General features: G+C 44.8%; 1 protein-coding gene across 10 annotated transcripts in view; it reads right to left on the reverse strand.

Moving 5' to 3' along the window:
* The window catches only part of PRICKLE2 (prickle planar cell polarity protein 2), a 342,911-nt gene that overhangs the window by 56,883 nt on the left and 265,295 nt on the right, over positions 1 to 20,733 (reverse strand). For 8 of the 10 annotated variants that reach the window (XR_004528595.2, XR_004528594.2, XM_019947623.3 and 5 more), the window contains 3 exons: positions 8,818 to 8,931; positions 5,822 to 5,959; positions 2,740 to 2,943 (listed from right to left, as the gene is read on the reverse strand). Coding sequence is in view for 8 of the 10 variants with exons in the window: in XM_019947623.3 (XP_019803182.1) it covers positions 2,740 to 2,943; positions 5,822 to 5,959; positions 8,818 to 8,931 (456 nt within the window). In the remaining 2 variants the exon portion in view is untranslated. Of the gene's footprint in view, positions 1 to 2,739; positions 2,944 to 5,821; positions 5,960 to 8,817; positions 8,932 to 9,268; positions 9,669 to 20,244; positions 20,361 to 20,733 lie in introns of those variants that run through there. The other 2 variants (XM_073811335.1, XM_033865239.2) reach the window with 2 other exon arrangements.

The raw sequence follows: 20,733 nt of genomic DNA on the forward strand, positions 1-20,733 counted from the left end.
CCAAAAATGGGCATAAGACCTAAATAGACATTTCTCCAAAGAAGATATACAGACTGCCAACAAACACATGAAAGAATGCTCAACATCATTAATCATTAGAGAAATGCAAATCAAAACTACAATGAGATATCATCTCATACCAGTCAGAATGGCCATCATCAAAAAATCTAGAAACAATAAATGCTGCAGAGGGTGTGGAGAAAAGGGAACACTCTTGCACTGCTGGTGGGAATGTGAATTGGTACAGCCACTATGGAGAACACTATGGAGGTTCCTTAAAAAACTACAAATAGAACTACCATATGACCCAGCAATCCCACTACTGGGCATATACCCTGAGAAAACCATAATTCAAAAAGAGTCACGTACCACAATGTTCATTGCAGCTCTATTTACAATAGCCTGGAGATGGAAACAACCTAAGTGCCCATCATCGGATGAATGGATAAAGAAGATGTGGCACATATATACAATGGAATATTACTCAGCCATAAAAAGAAACGAAATTGAGCTATTTGTAATGAGGTGGATAGACCTAGAGTCTGTCATACAGAGTGAAGTAAGTCAAAAAGAGAAAGACAAATACCGTTTGCTAACACATATATATGGAATTTAAGAAAAAAAAAAGTCATGAAGAACCTAGGGGTAAGACAGGAATAACGACACAGACCTACTAGAGAATGGACTTGAGGATATGGGGAGGGGGAAGGGTGAGCTGTGACAAAGCGAGAGAGAGAGGCATGGACATATATACACTACCAAACGTAAGGTAGATAGCTAGTGGGAAGCAGCCGCATAGCACAGGGAGATCAGCTTGGTGCTTTGTGACCGCCTGGAGGGGTAGGATAGGGAGGGTAGGAGGGAGGGAGATGCAAGAGGGAAGAGATATGGGAACATATGTATATGTATAACTGATTCACTTTGTTATAAAGCAGAAACTAACACACCATTGTAAAGCAATTATACCCCAATAAAGATGTTAAAAAAAAAAAAAAGAATTGAGGAGAATGTGAGAAATTGGAATCTTCATTGATAGTGGGAATGTAAAATGGTGCAGCTCCTCTTGACAACAGTTTAGATTCCCTCAAAACGTTAAACATAGAACTACCATATGACCCATCAATTCCACTCCTCGGTATATACTCAAGAGAACAGAAAATATATGTCCACACAAAAACTCATATATCAATATTCATAGCAGCATTGTACATAATAGTCAAAAAGTGAAAACAATGTAAATGTCTATCAATTAATAAATGGCTAGACAAAATGTGATATATACACACAACTGGTTATTCTTCAGCCATGAAAAGGAAAGTACTGATACATGCTGGAACTCGGGAAAACCGCAAAAACACTGTGCTAAGTGAACAAAGCCAGACACAAAAGGTCATATGCTGCATTAATCCACTTATATGAAGTGTCTGGAATATGTAAATTCATGGGGACAGAGATTACTGGTTGCCAGGGGCTAGAGGGAGGGGAAAAGGGGAGTGACTGCTAATGGACCTGGTGTTGCTTTTTCGGTGATGAAAATGATCTGGAATTAGGCAGTAGTGATGGTTGTCCAACTCTGTGAATACACTAAAAACCACTGAATTGTACACATTAAAAGGGTAAATCTTATGCTGTATGAATAAGATCTCAATAAGCAAAAATTTCAAACCACTTTAATCATCCTATTCTATTTGCCATTAGATAATATTAAGTATCATGAGCATCAATTTCCAGATGTGGAAACTGAGGCAGGCAGGAAAAGGGGCTGCCCACAATCACTAGAACTGGACCAACTACCTGCCCAGAGGGTCTCTTTTGAATATCACTGGTAGCATTAGAATCCAAGTTAGATAAGGCCAATTGACTTCCTTCTAGGGGAGTGAGTCTCTGATTGGCGGCTTTTAAGGAAGAGATGCCCACAGTAATAGTGGACTCTGGATGAAAAAGAGGAGTGTTATTTTCAGGGTCCCACATTGCTGGTTATGGGGTCAGAAAGAACCAAAAACCTACTTTATGCACGAAGAAACCCCTGTCCAAGATCTTTCTCCTAATATGTCCCATAAAATCAGTCAGGTTTAGAACATTCTCCTTTCTGCCCCCAACTTTTAAGTTAAACCAGGTTTTCTATCTTTCAGCTCCCAGATCACACCTAGGTGTGCTTCTGCTGGGAGAAAACACCAGGTATGAACCTTGTGTCCGGACTGCTTTCTTACTCGGAAAAGCAAATTCAAGTACCTCTTAAGAGTGTGGGGCAGAGGTTTCCAGACGGAGTAGCCATGTGCCCCCTGAATGCTCATCAGACCTTTTGTAAACTGTGGGAGAATCAAATCATGCTACCCACTTTCTCGTCTTCTCAAACCAAACCGTCCCATCGAATCTCAGGAAACCCAAGATTTTAAGATAAACGACACACGATTACTGACGATGATTACTTCCTGGGATTTGGGCTGAAATCTCAAGTTGCACAAAGCCTTTTATTTTTAGAGTTCTGAACTGACCTAGTGCCCCTGGAAATGTCCTCAGCTCTAGAAACTGTCTTCCACCTAGCGGCCCATGAGACTGTCACATTCAGTAAAGCAGGTCACAGTCCTGGACATTCTAGCAACGAGGGATGGTGGGGCTTCATTTCTGAAAGGGTTAATATAAGAGGGGAGGGGAGTGGCCTATGGTTTTCTTCCATGCAGGAACCACGGGACAACGTGCTGGCTACGGTGTAACCCAGGGAGCCGGGCGGACTCTGACCTCGTCGCAGGCTGCGCAGCGCGGCTTCAGGCACTCCGCGTGGTGCCTGCCACAGTATATCTTCCCATCTTGGTAAAAGTAGATCAAATCCACCAGGAGCTCGTTGCAGACAGTGCAGATAAAGCAGGGTGGGTGCCAGCAGACACCGTGTCCGGCGCGTGACGCAAACACAGCAATGTCCCCGCCATTGATCTGGCCTCCGCACTGCAAGGCGAACAGAAACGTCAGGAAGAGGAACACCGGCGCCCCATCTCTCAGCGCCACGCGGGAGGGATACACGACCACCACCGGCATCACTAGCTGATGACTGAGCGCTTACTTGCAAATCAGTTACTGTGCTACCTGCTCTACACACAGGCAGGCAGGGTTTTCTTGTCCTTCCCCCACTGCCCCTCCTAGGGCCAACACGAGGAAGACCCTGTCACTGAGAAAATAAGCAATCCCAAAGGTGGGAGAGAAAGGAAAAGTCTGCCAGCAGGAGGTCTCATTATCTTTTAGATACTGCCAACTCCCTCCAGAGGCCCAGCCAGGACTGCTGCTAGAAAGAGTAGGCTGTGTGGGGTTTGGGTGATGCGTGAGTGGGGAGGGGGTTCAGAGGGCCTCTGGGAGGACCTGGAGGTCTGCACTTTGGATGGTAGGGAGTGGGTTCATAAAGATATGCCCACTTTTAACATCTTCTCTAGAAGCCTTTCAGGGATGCTTTTTTTACCTACCATCTTTTTACACAGTCCCGATTGAAAAGGTACCACTCCTAAAGCCAGACTATGAAAAGGGCTTCTTTCTCCCCTTCCTGAGCTTCTCACTCATTTCCGAAGTTCCTTCCCCCTACCCAGAAAGGAACAAGGCAGAGTCCCTGATGACCCACGCTTCCAGTTGCACCTGGGATAAAATGAATACGGTGCAGTCTTTGAGGGAGGAGTAAAGTGTGAGGTAACAGGTCCAGGGGGGAGGCTCTCTGCTGACCACGGTGTTGGCCTGAGGTTCCCAGCCTGAGGGTCCAGCATTACGGCTCCACATGAGTGGCTGGGGGCAACGTCCAAGGAGGAGAAAAGCGACCTCCAAACCTTTCCCACACCTTGGCCAGCAGAAGGGTTGTGACGCTTCATAGAAAAGAAAGTCAAGGTCTCATGGAATAGTCTCGGGGGCCTCATTCATGCGAGTGACCAGACATAAGAAAGACATTACGTTATGCAAAGTGCTACCCCTGCCTTTTGTGCTAACGTTGGTAGCTGAGGTATGCATACTTCTAAAAGGGAAACTGAGGCACACTCAAGTTTTCCAGTTTATTTGCTCCAACACTGATTCGAATTGGGCCACAAGCATCAAACTAAAGGTTGTTGGGAGAGATCCAAGGTCACGAACCCGGGGAGAGATTTTTATAGAGAAGACGTGGAAGCAAAGTGCGGAAAGTATTTCAGGGACTAGGGATTAAGCAGTCCCCTTATTTGGGAAAGCCTGGTTGGCTGTTTGCAATCGGTTGTTCAGTTTCACTTTCTCGGATTCCACTACCCTGACTGGTTTAGGTTTTGGTCTGCTGATACAGGCTACCGAGGCATTAGAGCCACCCCAGTCCAACGGCCTCCTTGTTTAATTACTTTAACAACACGGAATCCCACTGAATCTTCACCGTGATTCTATGACCTAGGCATTTGTTAGCCCCATTTTGCAGCAAAACCATCAGGAAAAGTAACATGGTCACTGCCATGTTATGGCAGCCATGTTATGTCTTTCTGCCTCCAGGCTCTCGTCACTCTTCCATGCCACTCTTGACACCTGCCCATGAAACACCCAACCTTCCCATCGTCTTAGGGAAGTCCGCCTGGACTGGTGAAGAATGACCCAAGAGTGGCAGAGGCCCTGAACTGAGTACACAGAATCTCACATCTTAACCTCTGACCACCTACATCTCAGGGGCAGGTGTCAAGGATGAAGGCCCCATCCCACTGCCAAATCTGTGGTCCTCTGGCTTCCCTGTTAAGTTGCATCTCCATTCCATCCACCTGAGCCTTCCCACACTATCCCTCTGAAATCCCCAAAAAGGGCCCCCAAATGGTATCCCCTCCGCTCAGGTAGTATCTTGCCTTCTCTTCCTCAATCCAGTTCACATATTTTCAGTATGTGAATGGGTCCCCAAAGCGCTTAAGGAGTTAGATGGGGCTACTGTCTTAGCAGCAGGGCTAAGAGATGTGCCCAAAATATGACCATCAGCACCAGAAGGCTTTTGGAGGTCAAGAGGTGGGGCAGGGTGAACCCAGGCAGGCTGGATTCTCACCCTGCTTTCTTGAAAACCCTCCTCCACCATGCCCGGAGCACTCTACAGGAGACTCGAAGAAAAAACAAATCCAGACTTTCGACTCAGTGAGGTCCTAGAGAGAATGCAGGGGGCTTCATGCACTGTGCTGAAGAACCCTCAGATCCAAGGGGGTGACCGTTTACCACCTGCTTAAACGGCACTGCTCCTGGGATGACCCTGGGAAAGAGGCTGACCCATGGTCCAGGCAAATTCCACTTTCTAAAGGACTCATTTTGAGATGTAACTCCATCATGCCATTCCTCTGCTCAACTCCTTCCAATAGCTCCCTATCTCCTTCCAGTGGCTTACCCAACCCTCTGTGAAACATGACTTCATCTACTCATTCTCTTCTTTATCCCCTCTGCCCTGCCACACTTGCCAACCTGCTGTTCCTCAAACAGAACAGAAATGGCTCCTGCCACAGGGCCTTTGAACTTGTTGTTCCCTTAGCCACGCCCCCCATTCCGCCATCTGCATGACTCCCTCCCCCTCAGTTCCTGCATGTCTTTGCGGGGCCTTCCCCATCCCTTTACTGAAAATTGCAACCACTGCACACTCCCAACACTAACCTCCTTCCCCACTGAATTTTTTCTATCTTATTTATGTTACTGTCTGACTTCTCCCTTAGAACGGAACTCCTTACAAGGGCAAGATCAAGCTTTCAAATCTGCTGTCCACGGCTGTATCCCCCAGGCCTACAAAGTAGGTTCTCAGTAAAATAACTGTTGAATGAACGAGTGAAAGGACGCCAGAGCAATCCCCTCGGCACGCCTCGCAATCCACGCTCACCTGTTCACAGATCGCTCCTGTCATGGTGACCGGGAAGGGCCTGACATTGCCACGACCCAGGTTTTCACGTTTCCGCTGGTTGCTGAAGAGCTTCAGCTCCCTCTTCTCTTCCTCATCCAGGGAGTTGCAATAGCGAACCTGGACAGACACAGAGGATGGCACGCAGGGGTCACCCTTGCTCCTGAGGGTTCCTGAAGCCCAGGCCTCAGACTGTGCTCACTAAACACAATCCCATTTGGTTTCACAGTCTTTGTGGGCACTTGAACACCACCAGGCTGGGGGCTATTTCAGTGAGTCTCTACCTGAGATTGCTGACCATCAAAAGGGCTTCCTAAAGGCTCCAAACTCCAGAGCCCCATTCTTGGGCAGGCCAATGAATGGTCTGTAACTGTGTCTCGGCCTCACTGGCACACTCTGCTCACCACACTAAGAGCCACACCATCTGGGATAGCTTTGCTGCTAAGTCAAGATCGGGGACTTCCCCCTCCTTTCAAAGTGATCCGCATCTTCAAATTGATCGTGGTACTTTCACCTCCATGTGCCCATGGAAACGATCCTTGACGCCAAAGAATGGCTCCGGGCCAACGAGCCAGAATAGCGGTCAACGTGCTCACAGCTTCTGTTTCCCAAAATGAGATGGGAACCAAAGGCGTGAAACTGAGGAGTGGGCCCAGCGCTATCTGTGTTACTTCACGGGAGTCTCTGCGCGTGTTTATCTGTGTGTAGGAGGGAGAGGACTGCCCGCTGGGCTTTGGTTAATGCATCAACTTGCATAAGATATTTTCCTTCTTGTCCGACACAGAAACTCACAGAATTAAGGGAGGGACATTAAAGATATTCAAATCTGCTATTTCCCATTCTCTCTTTTATTTATGCACACCTTGGGAATTTTGCTATAATCTTGAACTATTGTTTACTTAACACTGTTTTAAAAACGGACTCACTGTTTTTTACTTGAATACATTTACTTGAAAAGAAAGTATATTATGACTAAAAATAGAAAAGCAATATCACTTGTGAAAAAACAGAGCGACCATAAAACTAAATACGAGACTGAAAACAAAACCACATTGCTGGATTCTAGCTGGCTACTTTTGCTTGTCGGAGATTCTGAAACGGAGGTTCTTAACGCTGTTACTTAAAAATGGAAAGCAGCAGGAGTTGGCGAGGTGTGAGATACCTGCTCCCTCCAAACTAAAATTTCCCCCTTGACAACTCAGTCACAAGCAATGAAATGCAACTGAAAAGGTAGTGAGTCTCTCATTATGTGGTTCAGTATTATTTAGTGCCATGACCATGTACCAACCGAAGTCATCAAGGATCTGCTACACTTCGGGAAACATGGTTCTAATCCCACCCCATCTTACTTTAGAATAATCTGAGCATCAGCAAGTTTAACCGACTTGCCCCGACGATCTGTCCTACAGATGGTTAAAGGGAAACCTTTGAACCAGGACTAGTTTGAAAACCACTGCAGCTGTATACATCAAAATTGACTAATCTGGGTGAAAAAGAGAATGATCAAATATTTACTTTAGATTCACCCTCTGTCCTTAAAAAGGCCATGTCAAATGGGCAAATCTGTCTACTGGGTCACATGTAAGCAACTCTCACCAACAGGAAGACGAAATTTGAAGGGTCTCTTTTCATGAAACCACAGTTAACCATAAACAGAATTAATCATTCAAAAGCAGAAAAGAGCAGATCACTTCCCTCTATTGAGTAAAAAAATGTTTAAAAAAAAAGTCTTCATGTGGAGAAAGAACTGCAAAGACCTGAACGGCCCAGAATATATGGTTACACCACTGACAATTTAGGGACATGCTCTGAAAGAAAGGCACACCCCTCCTGCTTGTAAAAACCCACACTTTCAATTCCAAATTAGTTAGCTGGTCATTTGGTTACAATGCTTGCTCTCCTCTTTAAAGGAGAAAGCATTATTTAAATGTGTTTTCTGAAGTCTGAAATAAACAATAGGAAAGGGAACTGTGACTGTCTTTCTAGGGAGTTGCTTCAGTTTTTAAGCTTTGGCTCCACTTATTCAAATTCACTTTTGAGGCTCTTGATTTATTCCTTTTATTCAAATGTGGGAAGATAAAGACTAAAAAAGTACTCACTCATTTCCTCAGGGACTGAGCTTGTGGGTGGGGGCAGTTGGTAAAAAGCTGGGGTCCAGTTCTCTGAAGGGGTTTTAAATTTCTCCTTTCAACTTAAAGTTGTGTTTTTCTTTAAATCACAATCAGAGTTAAGCAGACAATGCGATTCTGTAGGATCACTATTTTTAAAAACCAGATACTTGAGAATTAATTTCTAGTTTGCAAATCTAAACCTCCCAAGCGTGATGATCTTTTAAAAGCGTATTTACAAATTTCCCTTTAGGATCAATTTGAGTTCAAAGACGATGAATGCCTGCTTATAGTGCCCTGTATCTGGGTTCAGAAAAAAGGACGGCCTGCGAGTCATACTTTCAAGAGTATAAGGGGTGACCTTGCCAAGTTGGACTGGAAACGACAAAAACACAAATGTTCACAGCTGCAAATCGGGACATGTAACTTCTACTACAGTGTAAGATGGAAAACTTACATACTCATTTACTAAGAAATGATGCTGAAAATTCAAGAGACTCTCAAAGTTTGTGCCGGACTTGAACTGCCCAGGGAATCTCAATCATCTAACAGGCTCAGGCAACCAGCATCGCACGTCCTTCAACTAACAAAACCTGGACTTGAACTTTTAAATTTTAGTGCTCCCCAGTTCGCCAGGCACAGAGGCGAATCCAGTCCATAATGAGATTCTGCTTTTCCGTAACCCTCCCCAGAAGGTGTCCGACAGTTTCTTTTAGTTCTAATTAAGGAAGCTAAAACCTAAACTGCCAGACTTCTTCGTTGGGGATCTCACCGATAATGAGCATTCTGATTATGAAAAAGGTAACCGTTCACAGGAAGTTCTGAGAAAGTTCTAAGAAAAGTCTTACGAAGGCCCCTCTAGCCCCTTACCTCATTGTCATGTGGTGGCAGCTGGTGTAATAGCTGCTTGATTCGAAGTTTCTCTCCAGGACTGTTGACATAGGGAACTTTCTCTTCTGGGAGACAGCTATAGTACTGGTGAACCTGAAGGATGGAAAGCACACAGATAACTCGCCCATTACTCAAACCACCTGCCCACTCCCACATCCTGGGGAGATGATTCCCACAACAGGACACATCTGCTTCCCGCTGTCCCCGTCCTTCGTGAAACTCAACGGCATATGAGTTTCTCACTGCAAGCGCAGAAATTCATCCTTGAAGAAAGAGTCCCACAAACCACCCATGTCTTGGGGCTTTTCCTCTCTCTGTAAGGGAAAAATGAAGCTAGCAAACTTTCCTAGAAAAAGAGATTTTGGCAAACATGCTGGTGAACCCGGAGGGTAGGGCTTTCTCGGCAGGCTCCCCCGAGAGCTGGCTTTACCATTTTCTCTGTGAGTCTCCAGCATGTAACCTGCCTTCCTAGCCAAAGCGATGTGTCAGCGCCTGCCCTGGCGCTGGAGTCAACACCAGCCTTTGGCGCGCGGAGAACTCTTGGGTCCCTCAGCCTCCACCTACATTAAAAGCCCTCTAGGTTTTAGGCTTTTTGTAAGAACAGGCAGCAGTTCAGATCTGTCACCAAAAAAAAATAAAAAAATAAAGTCACTGAATTCGGGATACAGAGCGTGTAATTAAAAATTGTCATTAACGTGACTTTTTTTGTACATCCTAGAATGCTCCTGTTTACAGCTGTTAGGACATATTCTTCCAATTTCTGAGGCTCATTCAACCCTAAAGACTATTTGGGAAAGCACCAAACATCTAATTTTGCCTGAGAAAAGAAAACAGACATTCTAGCATCCAACTGCATGTAAAACTAGGGGAAAAAACTGGCCAAAACAGAAGGTATGCTTTATATAGGAGAGGCCAAAAAAAAAAATCCCACAAGGTCAGATGACATCATGGAAAATACTTTTCAACTGTCTCTCAGCATCATGACCAACTCTTGTGAAACAAGGCATTCATTCAACAAAATGGAGAAGACAGAAGACTTGGGGCTCTACATTCAACATACTGGTTAGGCTCCACCAACTTGGTCACATTCCCTTCAGTGTGGGGAGCCTTGGATATGACCACACGTTTTGGGAATGCTGGAGTGAAGAGCTGCGAAAGCTCTGTCTATTTTGATCTCCAGAAACGAAATCATAATTGTTAGAAGAGAGAGGAAGAAGGTTTTGTGATAACAAAGCCTTAATAAAAAATGTGAAAGCTATCCTTGTTTTCATAACAAATAATCGTAACCATTCACCATCGTGTGTGTATCATCCTCTCGATCAAATCCCAAAGGTAAACATAAACAGACTTCTCGCTGTAGACCAGCCAGCTTTTGGGACCCAGGGCCCTGCGACCCCTCCCTAGAGGCACCTGGCAGGAAGCCAAGTCTCAGGATGGGAAGCAATGGTTCCGGGTTTTGAAGGCAGCCCACAAGTTACTGGCACTCTCTCTGAGAAGAAATACAAGCCCAGATCATGAGTTAGTTTGGGATTAGAAGCTGGCGATGAGCCCATCAGAGACTGGCACACCATTATGTCCTCAGGAGATTCGTGCCCCATATGCCTCACCAGGTAAGGGCCAGGTATATAAAGCAGCAGGCCCCGTCCCTGTATCTTGGGGAATGGGCTTTGCCTCCCAGGTCAAAAAATGACGGGTGGAAAAGCCTTGGGGAAACATCACTTTGTCATTCTCACAGCTCCCATTATGGTTACAGAACATTAGGGACAAATGCTAACATAAAATGAATCACTATGTGGATAAACAACAAGGTCCTACTGTACAGCACAGGGAACTATATCCTGTGATAAACCATGATGGAAAAGAATGTGAAAAAGAATGGATATATATGTAAAACGGAATCACTGTGCTGTACAGTAGAAATTAACACAATATCGTAAATCAACCGTACTTCAATAAAATAAATTAAAAAAAATAAAATGCATCACTGTGGATGCTTGATCACAAAGAGTCTGATTTCAGCTCCACTGACCTTCCTCTCAATCACCCCTCATCACTCACACACCCCTCTCTTCACTGCCCAGAGCAGTCATCTTCTGAACTGGTACCTTGAACAAGGAAAGTCTCTCTGCTACCGTCCAAGGCTGACCCAGGCTGGAGTTTTCCCTGTACCTTCTCCACAGCATGGCCAGGGAGATCTGAACCCCCAGTCATGGCTCTGTCCTTTCCCATCCCCGTGTTCCTGAGCAAGTTGACAAAACCTCTCCGAATCCTCATCATATGATTGTGGTAATTAAACGAGAGTGAAGACAGAGCATTTGGCCCTCAATAACAATAAATAATACGAATACACAGCAATAAGTATATTGTCCAGCCTGGTATACTCCAAATGGAACCATCCACATCTTCCTGGCATTCCTTCCATTTTAAGAGGTAGGGCAACACTGTCGGCTTGTAGAGTGAGACCAAACCTGGGGAGCCCCCCACTTATAATTGGTCTAAGAAGGAAGGCTGCAAGGGATAAAATGCGATTTAAGCTAGCTTGGTTTCAGGGGAAAAAAAGGTAAATTATTATAAAGATGTAGTGTTTTCTCAAAAAACCCAGCTGTATGGTAGGGCCTCTTGAGGAAATGGAAACTTCCAATGGAAGGTGATTAGTAAGGGATTTCCCATCTCCCTAAGCCTGGTGTCCTCCTACCTTTGCTCTATTCTTTCCTCTCTGCAGATCTGTTCCCCACAGGACTTGAGTTTACACAAGCCCCGTTCAAGAGTCCACCCTAGACTGACTAGCTTTGCTCAATCCCACTTCCTTACAGAAGGCTCCTGTTTACCCCATCTTGGGCAACGGCCACACCTGGAGATCGGAATGGAGAGGTTCCATGCCATTTTAAGACTGGAGGATAAAGGAGTCCCAACACATGATTGGACTAAGGGGGAGGCAGTGATGGAGAGCTCTAGAGATATTTAGGTGGTAAATAAGTACCTAGGTATGCTGATGTCCATCTTAAAGACTGAATCCTTAACTCAACAGAGGCAGTGACTACTCTTGTGGAACACCTTTCCTGGCTGGACATCTTGTGTTGCCTTTTTTTAAAAAAAATTTTATTTATTACTTTTGGCTGCATTGGGTCTTCGCTGCTGCGCGCATGCTTTGTCTAGTGGCAAGCGGGGGCTACTCTTTGTTGCGGTGCGCGGGCTTCTCATTGTGGTGGCTTCTCTAGTTGTGGTGCATGGGCTCTAGGCATGCGGGCTTCAGTAGATCTGCTTTTTTTTTTAAAAGCCATGACTGTGGTATCAGATACGTATAAAACCTGATCCAGCTCTGCTACTCTCTGGCTATATTTATGATTGGAACAGGTTATTTAACTTGGTGAAGTCATTTTTCTTCATCTATAAAATGAAGATAGTAATGGTTCCTACCTTACAGGGCAACTGTTCCAGAACCCGGTATTTCAAGAACCCGGTATTACATATAATTACTTTTTCTTTTTTTTAAAATAAATTTATTTCTTTTTGGCTGAGTTTGGTCTTCGTTGCTGTGTGCGGGCTTTCTCTAGCTGCGGCAAGCCGGGGCTACTCTTCCTTGAGTGGGCTTCTCATTGTGGTGGCTTCTCTTGTTGTGCAGCATGGGCTCTAGGCGTGCAGGCTTCAGTAGTTGTGGCACATGGGCTCAGTAGTTGTGGCTCGTGGGCTCTAGAGCGCAGGCTCAGTAGCTGTGGTGCACGGGCTTAGCTGCTCTGTGGCATGTGGGATCTTCCCGGACCAGGGCTCGAACCCGTGTCCCCTGCATTGGCAGGTGGATTCTTAACCACTGAGCCACCAGGGAAGTCCCACATCTTGTGTTGCTTTCTATAACTGCAGCCTACTCATCACCACCACTGAAAACACATCTTTTCTACCAGTATTCCCATAATCCCTTCAATATAAAATGTGCTAACATAGTTTCTCACAAGGCAACCAATAATTTGGCAGATGACTTAAAAACTTACCTGCTAAAATACTCCGTTTATCAAACCAAATCAGCTAATTATTAATTAACAACCTACCAAATCACCCCCATATCACCTGGTAGGTGATCTGACTTGCTGTGAGGCAGGAGAGTGAGTTGGTCCTTTACCACGTCCAACTCTCTTCAAAGCCTGTTCAAGTCCAGAAGTAAAAATAACCCCCCTTCATGGTGGCAGCTGTGTCTCCTCCTGGTGTTTAGAAGCTGGACTTTGCAAGCTCTTCATTGAGCAAAGGGGATTAGCAGACAGATGGGAATGAGGGAGAAACGGCTCTCTTTCCCAATCTGTCTCTGGCTGAACATGGAAATGCCACATGCACGGAAATGCTTTGGCATCTTCCGTAATAAAACTACTGTATAGCTCAGAACAAACACCAATCATACCAATAGTAAGGGGAAAATATTTAGTATACTTTCTGGCGCTACAAAAGCGAAAATTGGCACCACCTGTGAAAACCCTGCAGATTGCTCATTTTAGCCCAAACCCATTTCACTTGTTATTTTTATTATTTATTTATTTTTTTGTGGTACGCAGGCCTCTCACTGTTGTGGCCTCTCCCGTTGCGGAGCACAGGCTCCGGACGCGCAGGCTCAGCGGCCATGGCTCATGGGCCCAGCCGCTCCGCGGCATGTGGGATCTTCCCGGACCGGGGCACGAACCCGTGTCCCCTGCATCGGGAGGCAGACTCTTAACCACTGCGCCACCAGGGAAGCCCTCACTTGTTAATTTTTACAAGTAAATTGTCAAATCCAATAGAACTTTGTCAGTGATGATCATTACCCAGCTATTATCCGGCAGGTCTGTGGAACGTGCTAGGAACTTCGCTCCATTTACAGATTCCCAGGTAGAGGTGCCCTGTGATTGTGTGCTGGGTGTAGCCACACGAGGTACATTTCCTCCCAACAAAAGCATCCTGAACACAATAAACTGGCTTAGGAAAATGAACTAGCTGAAGGCCTTTATTTAAAGTGTGACTCCCAACAGCGAGGTTTGGCAATAACGTCAGTCTGTGTGTCAGATGGATTGTAAGAGCTTTAGTCAGTGTGCAAATAAAGTCTGCAAAGCAAGACCTCGCCCAGCTGGAAAGACTGGGTTTGTCAGAAGGAACTGCACGTTTGCCAGCACTTCTGCCTGAGCAGAGATCGAAGCCAGGGAGCCAATGGCTCCTCGTTGGAGAGAAACGTGCTTTACTTAGAGCGGTGGTTCTCAAATGTTAGCTTCCACCAGAACCACCTGGAAGGCTTGCTAAAATACACATTTCTAATTCAGGGGGCCTTGGGGGGCGAGGGCGATCATTTGCATTTCTAACCATTTCTCAGGGGATGCCCCTGCTGTTGGTTCAAGGGAGCCCATTTTAAGAGTTTTAGAGTCACCCAAGTATTTTCCTTCAACAGCCAACCCATGGGATTGCCAGGCACCCCAGGAGACCCAGAGGAGGCAAAAGAACTTGTTCAGTTTCACTCAATTTTGTACACGTCTCCTTCTACACCTACACATATCCTTAAGCAAGGGGATTCCACCAGTTCCTACAACAACGAGAAATCCTAATGGCAAAGTGCTCAAATTTTGGGCTGGTACATTTTCCATATCAAAAGCATTCCTATTTTCTTAGAGCGGGAACCCAACAAAGAAGTCAGAATTTGGGGGCTGAATTTAGAACCAACTGTCCTTCACAGTCCAAATGAAGGAAGGGATCAAGGAACATTTTTTTTTTATGGAGTTGCTCTTATGCCTGAAGTGTTTTTACATACAGTGGCGTGTGAACCCTCCCCACAGCCTGGAGGTGGTACATTACACTCATCAGATTGAGAGTCACACAGCTAAAACACGGCAGGGCCACTTCTGAGCTTGGCTTCCTCATCGTCTCCCTCTGTTTTGCATGGATTCTTGGGCTTCTTTATCAAGGGAAAAAAAAAAAAAAAAAGACTAGCAAATGGATGGAAAAGAAGACAAAAAGATATAGTAAATTCCTAATATGTCTGCATGATTGACCACAAAAATGATGAACATGCTTTCCTTTGGTGTTCTCCATAACATAACCAACATATGGTTCAAAATGGACTGACAGTAAGTAAAATGATGCACTCCAAATTCAAGTCTTTCCACACCACCATGGTATGGTGGTGTAAGGGAGTTCTGGCAGAGATGGCTGACCAATCGTATCCATTTTCTTTTCTTCCTTAATTAGAATACCATCATTTTACTTAGAGCATCAATATGCCCAGCTGAGGACGGTATTTCTGTACCTCTGGAGTAGCTACATGTGGCCATCGGAACAAATTCTGGCCAATGACATGTAAAGATGTGACTTCTGGGAGAGCTCTTTTAAAGGAGGCCAAGTAGTTGACAAAGGTCTTTTTGCCCAAGTTCCCCTTCCTTCCTGCTTCCTGGCTGCAATGTACACTCAACAGCAGGAGGTCCAGCAGCCATCTTATACCATGAAGTAACCTTAAGAATGGGAGTTTTTGAATATACCATAGAGCCATCATACTAGCCCTGGGTTGCCTATCACTGAACTTCTTTAAGCAATAAGAGAAATAAACTAGTTCTTTATTTACATTTCAGTTACTTGGAAGTGAATGCAATTCCTAATGATAGACCAATAGTTCTCAAATGTTAGCATACTACAGAATCATTTGGGGCCCTTATTGAACATTATTCCCATTTTTATCCCTCTGGGTCTGAAATAGAGCCTAGAATTCTGCATTCTTATTAAAAACCTCACACCCAACCAGGAGAAACACTGCTTTAAGGGGAAAGCAAATGTGACTTTACAAGGTAAAGGTAAAAACTCCCGGAGTGTAATCACTGATGTGGGCTGACACATTTGGAAGGTTTTATAAAAGCCCATCTTAACTCAGAGACTAACTAGAAGATCGAGCCTTTATTTCACACTCTCCCTCTCCCACAGTTTAAGAAGCTTGGAACCTTGGTTAATCTACCTCAATCTGGGGAGGCAATATCTAGCATATGCCTGAGGTCTCAGAAGGCAGGTGCTACAGAGAAGGGAGAGATGTTGCGTGAAATGGAGACACATGGTGGTTTTTATGAAAAGTGCACACTAGTTCCCAAATGGGGACCTGGAGAATAATCAGGTAGTACTGTACCTATGAGCACGGGGTGACAGGCTGCTTCTGAGGGCCCGTTTGTTCATATGGCTCCCACCTGCCCGAATTTCATTACCCAAGCAATAGGAGAAAAGGGTTGCTAAGCAGCGTCTAAGAGGGAAAATCATACCGAGTTTGGCTCCTTCCCTTTTCTCCTGCAGACGCGCATTATAAGTTTAATTGGTTTACTCAGGAAGTAATTTAGGAAATAACAGTCTAAAACCTAATGCCTAACCAATGTCTGCATCGCGCTTAAACTCCCATAGGATTAGGATCAAAAATCAACAATAAAAGCCCATTTGGGGTATTTTCAAAGAAGAATATTTCAAAGACCCCTTCTTTTCTTTTCTGCTCACAGCCGATGTCTGATTCAACAGCAAACCATGTCAGATTTAGGTTCAAAATATACCCAGAATCCAGTCACTTTCCCCCATCCTCTCACAACCAGTCCAGCCTTGACTAAGTGCTCACTGGAATTATTGCCACAGCTGCTTCTGGACCCTGGGTTTCACCTTTGTGCCCTTTGCAGGTGATTATTCAGCAAGAACAACCCCATGTGAAGATAAACCAGGTCCCATCACTCACTGCTCTTCTCAAAACCCTTCATGACTTCCCATCACCCTGTGATTCAAAGCCAAAGTCCTCACTACAGGATCATGATCTGGCTTCCTGAAGAGCTGGCTGATCGTGTCACTTGCTACATTCTTCCCGTTCAGTCCTGCTCACAATGGCTTCCTTGCTATTCCTCTCACCTCAGTGCCTTTGCACTAGCCATTCTCTGCTGCAAACATTCTTCCCCCAGATATTTACAGGATGCCTATTCTCACTTCTTCCAGTCTTTGCTCAAAAGTCACCTTAAAAGAGAGGTAGGTCTTCCCTGATCCCAATATATCAGTACCTCCACCTCTTACTCTTTAGACCAACGCTTCTCAACTGGGGCTAATGTTGACCCCCAAGGGATATTCGGCAACGTCTGGAGACATTTTCGGTTGTCACAACTGGGGTGTGTGTGTGTGTGTGTGTGTGTGCACGCACGCGTGTGCGCGTGTGCTATTGACATAAAGTGGGTCGCCAGGGATGCTGCTAAACCTCCTACAATGCATAGGGTGGTTTCCACAGTAAACAATGATCTGGATCAAAATGTCACTAGTGCTGAAAATGGTAAACCCTTAACCTGCTTTTCTACAAATAATTTACCAGTTGCTGATACATAATCTACTTGTTCATTGTCTCTCTTTTCCCTCTAGAATGTGAATGCTCGGGGCTTTGGGCACCATCTATCCCCAGAAAAAGGTGTCACACACAGTAGGTGCTCAACAAATGTTTGCTGAATGAATGCGTGCTGTGTTCAGATCTCATCTCTCTGCCTTTCTGGTTTATCAATGGATGCGAACAGGGACATGCAGCAACAGAACACACAGGTGAGGTTTCAGAAGGAACCAGAGTAAAGCTCATAGAGTTTCCCTTTCATGCCACCCAAGCACTTGCTTTTTCACCAGAGATCACTGATGTGGGATGCATGATGGACACGCTAAGAAAAGGATGAATAAAATAACTGTCAATGTACTGTTTCTTTAAGAGGAAGGGACAAAAGCAACACCCCTTTTGATTTGAAGCCAGAGAACTTCTTTCAAGTTGAGTCAACTCTGTTTACAGAAATTAAAGAAAGTAATCACGTTACGTCCTAAGCAAGTACTGTGACTCAAAATCAGGTGAGCTGTTCTGCAGCTATGCCTGTCTGCGCTCACACGCTCGCTCCCTTTCCAAACCTTTTCGTTACAAATTTTTTAAATTTAGAATATTAAACCTCAATGTCTAGTTAGAAAATACTTTCCATTTAGTTTGGAGCATTATCTGACAGTTATTTATTTTATCCTATCTTAAAGAAGAGGTCTTAGAAACGGAAGAACTGGGAGTTTCAATACTCTCCCTTTAAGGTGCAATTACAAGACCGCCCCACCTCAATTTTACCAGAACACTTTGCAGAATGTCTACACATTTGCGTATATGCTACTAAAAATTCCCCAACAGTTGCTTACTTTTTGGATAACAGTTTCAATATTGCCTTTAGACAAAATACACACGTACATGGGTATGAAAAAGCAGGGTAGCAGTTTCTTAGAGTGGCTAAGTGTTTGGAGTCACACTGTCTGGGTCTGAATAATGGATGGACTGAACACTTCTCATGTGTACACAGTTGGACAAATTTTTTTTATCTCTTATAGAGTCAATGTTCCTATCTGTAAAATGGGGGCAATAATATTTACTTTGAAATATTGCTATGAGGCTCAAATGTTATACAGGCACACATCATTTTAGCGAGCTTTGCTTTACTGTGCTTTGAAGATATGGTGTTTTCTACAAATTGAAGGTTTGTGGCAATCCTGCGACAGGCAAGTCCATCAGCACCATTTTTCCAATAGTATTCTCTCACTTTGTGCCTCTGTGTCACATTCTCTGGTAATTCTCCCAATATTCCAAACTTTTTCACTGTCATTTTATTAGTTATAATAATCTGTGATCAGTGATTTCTTTTTTTTTCCAAGAAAGCAAATCGAGGATTTATTAAGTGATAGTATGCTCTCAGGGGAGAATGGGCATATTCGGGTGAGTAGCTGCTGTGATCAGTTACTACTGTAATTGCTTTGGGGCACCACGAAGCACGCCCGTTTATCGAACTTAATTGATAAATGTTGTGTGTGTTCTGACTGTTCCACCAACCAACCATTCCCCCATCTCTCCCTTTCAGCTTGGGCTTCCCTATTCCCTGAAACACAACAATATTGTCATCAGGCCAATTAACAATCCTACGATGGCCTCTAAGCGTTCAAGTGAAAGGAAGAGTTACACATCTCTCACTTTAAATCAAAAGCTAGAAATGATTAAACCTCGTGAAAAAGGCGTGTCGAAAGCTGAGATAGGCTGAAATCTAGGCCTCTTTCTCCGAACAGTTAGCCAAGTTGTGAATGAAAATACAAAATTCTCGAAGGAAATTAAAAGTGCTGCTCCAGTGAACACACATGATAAGAGAGCAAAACAGCCTTATTGCTGATATGGAGAAAGTGTTAGTGGTCTGGATAGAAGATCAAACCAGCCACAACATTCCCTTAAGCCAAAGCCTAATCCAGAGCAAGATCCTAACTCGCTTCTATTCTATGAAGGCTGAGAGAGGTGAGGAAGCTACAGAAGAAAAGTTTGAAGCTATCAGAGGTTGATTCATGAGGTTTAAGGAAAGAAGCCTTCTCCGTAACATAAAAGTGCAAGGAGAAGCAGCAAGAGGTGATGTAGAAGCTGCAGCAAGTTATCCAGAAGATCTAGCTAAGATAATTCAAGAAGGTGGCTACGCTAAACCACAGCTTTTCAATGTAGACAAAACAGCCACAAATTGGTAGAATACGCCATCTAGGACTCTCATAGCTACAGAAGAGAAGTCAATGTCTGGCTTCAAAGCTTCAAAGGACAGGCTGACTCTCTTGTTAGGGGCTAAAGCAGCTGGTGACCTTAAGCTGAAGTCAATGTTCATTCACCATTCCGAAATCCTACGGCCCTTAAGAATTATGCTAAATCCGCTCTGCCTGTGCTCTATAAAGGGAACCACAAAGCCTGGATGGCAGCACACCTGTTTACGACATGGTTTACTGAATATTTTAAGCCACTGTTGAGACCTACTGCTCAGAAAAAAAGATTCCTTTTAGAGTATTCCTGCTCACTGACGGGGCACCTGGTCACCGAAGAGCTCCGATGAAGATGTACAATGAGATTCATATTGTTTTCATGCCTGTTAACGAAGACCCATTCTGCAGCCCACGGAGCCATTTCGACCTTCAACTCTTATTATCTAAGAAATACATTCCAGAAGGCTATAGCTGGGAAAGCAAGGGATCCCTCTGATGGATCTGGGCAAAGTCCACTGAAAACCTTCTGGAAAGGATTCACCATTCTAGATGCCAGGAAGAACATCCATGATTCATGAGAAGACGTCAAAATATCAACATTCACAGGAGTCTGGAATAAGTTCATTCCAACCCTCATGGATGACTTTGAGGGGTTCACGACTTCAGTGGGGGAAGTAACTACACGTGTGGCGGAAATAACAAGGGAACTAGAATTAGGAGTGGAGCCTGAAGATGAGAATGATTCGCTGCAATCCCATGATAGAACTTTAACAGATGAGCCATTGCTTCTTATACATAAGCAAAGAAAGTGGTTTCTCGAGATATCATCTTCTCCTGGTAAAGATGCTATGAAGACTGTTGACATGACAACAAACGATTTAGAACAGTACATAAACTTACTTGATAAAGCACTGGCGGAGGGGTGGGGGGTGGTGTTGAGAAGACTGACTCCAATTTTCAAAGAAGTTCTGCTGTGGGGAAAATGCCATCAAACAGCACTGCCGTGCTAGAGAGAAACTGTTCGTGAAAGGAAGAGTCAATCGGTGCAGCAAACGTCACTGTTGTTTAATTTTAAGAAACTGCCACAGCAGTCCCAGCTTCAGCAACCACCACCCTGATCAGTCAGTCAGCAGCATCACTATCAAGGCAAGACCCTCCAGCAAAAACATTACAGGGCTTCCCTGGTGGCGCAGTGGTTGAGAGTCCGCCTACCGATGCAGGGGACACGGGTTCGTGCCCCGGTCCGGGAGGATCACATATGCCGCGGAGCGGCTGGGCCCGTGGGCCATGGCCGCTGAGCCTGCGCATCCAGAGCCTGTGCTCCGCAACGGGAGAGGCCACAGCGGTGAGAGGCCCACGTACCGCGAAAAAAAAAAAAAAATTACAGCT

This window comes from Tursiops truncatus, chromosome 10, assembly GCF_011762595.2.
Source record: "Tursiops truncatus isolate mTurTru1 chromosome 10, mTurTru1.mat.Y, whole genome shotgun sequence".
NCBI classification, from domain to species: Eukaryota; Metazoa; Chordata; class Mammalia; order Artiodactyla; family Delphinidae; genus Tursiops; species Tursiops truncatus.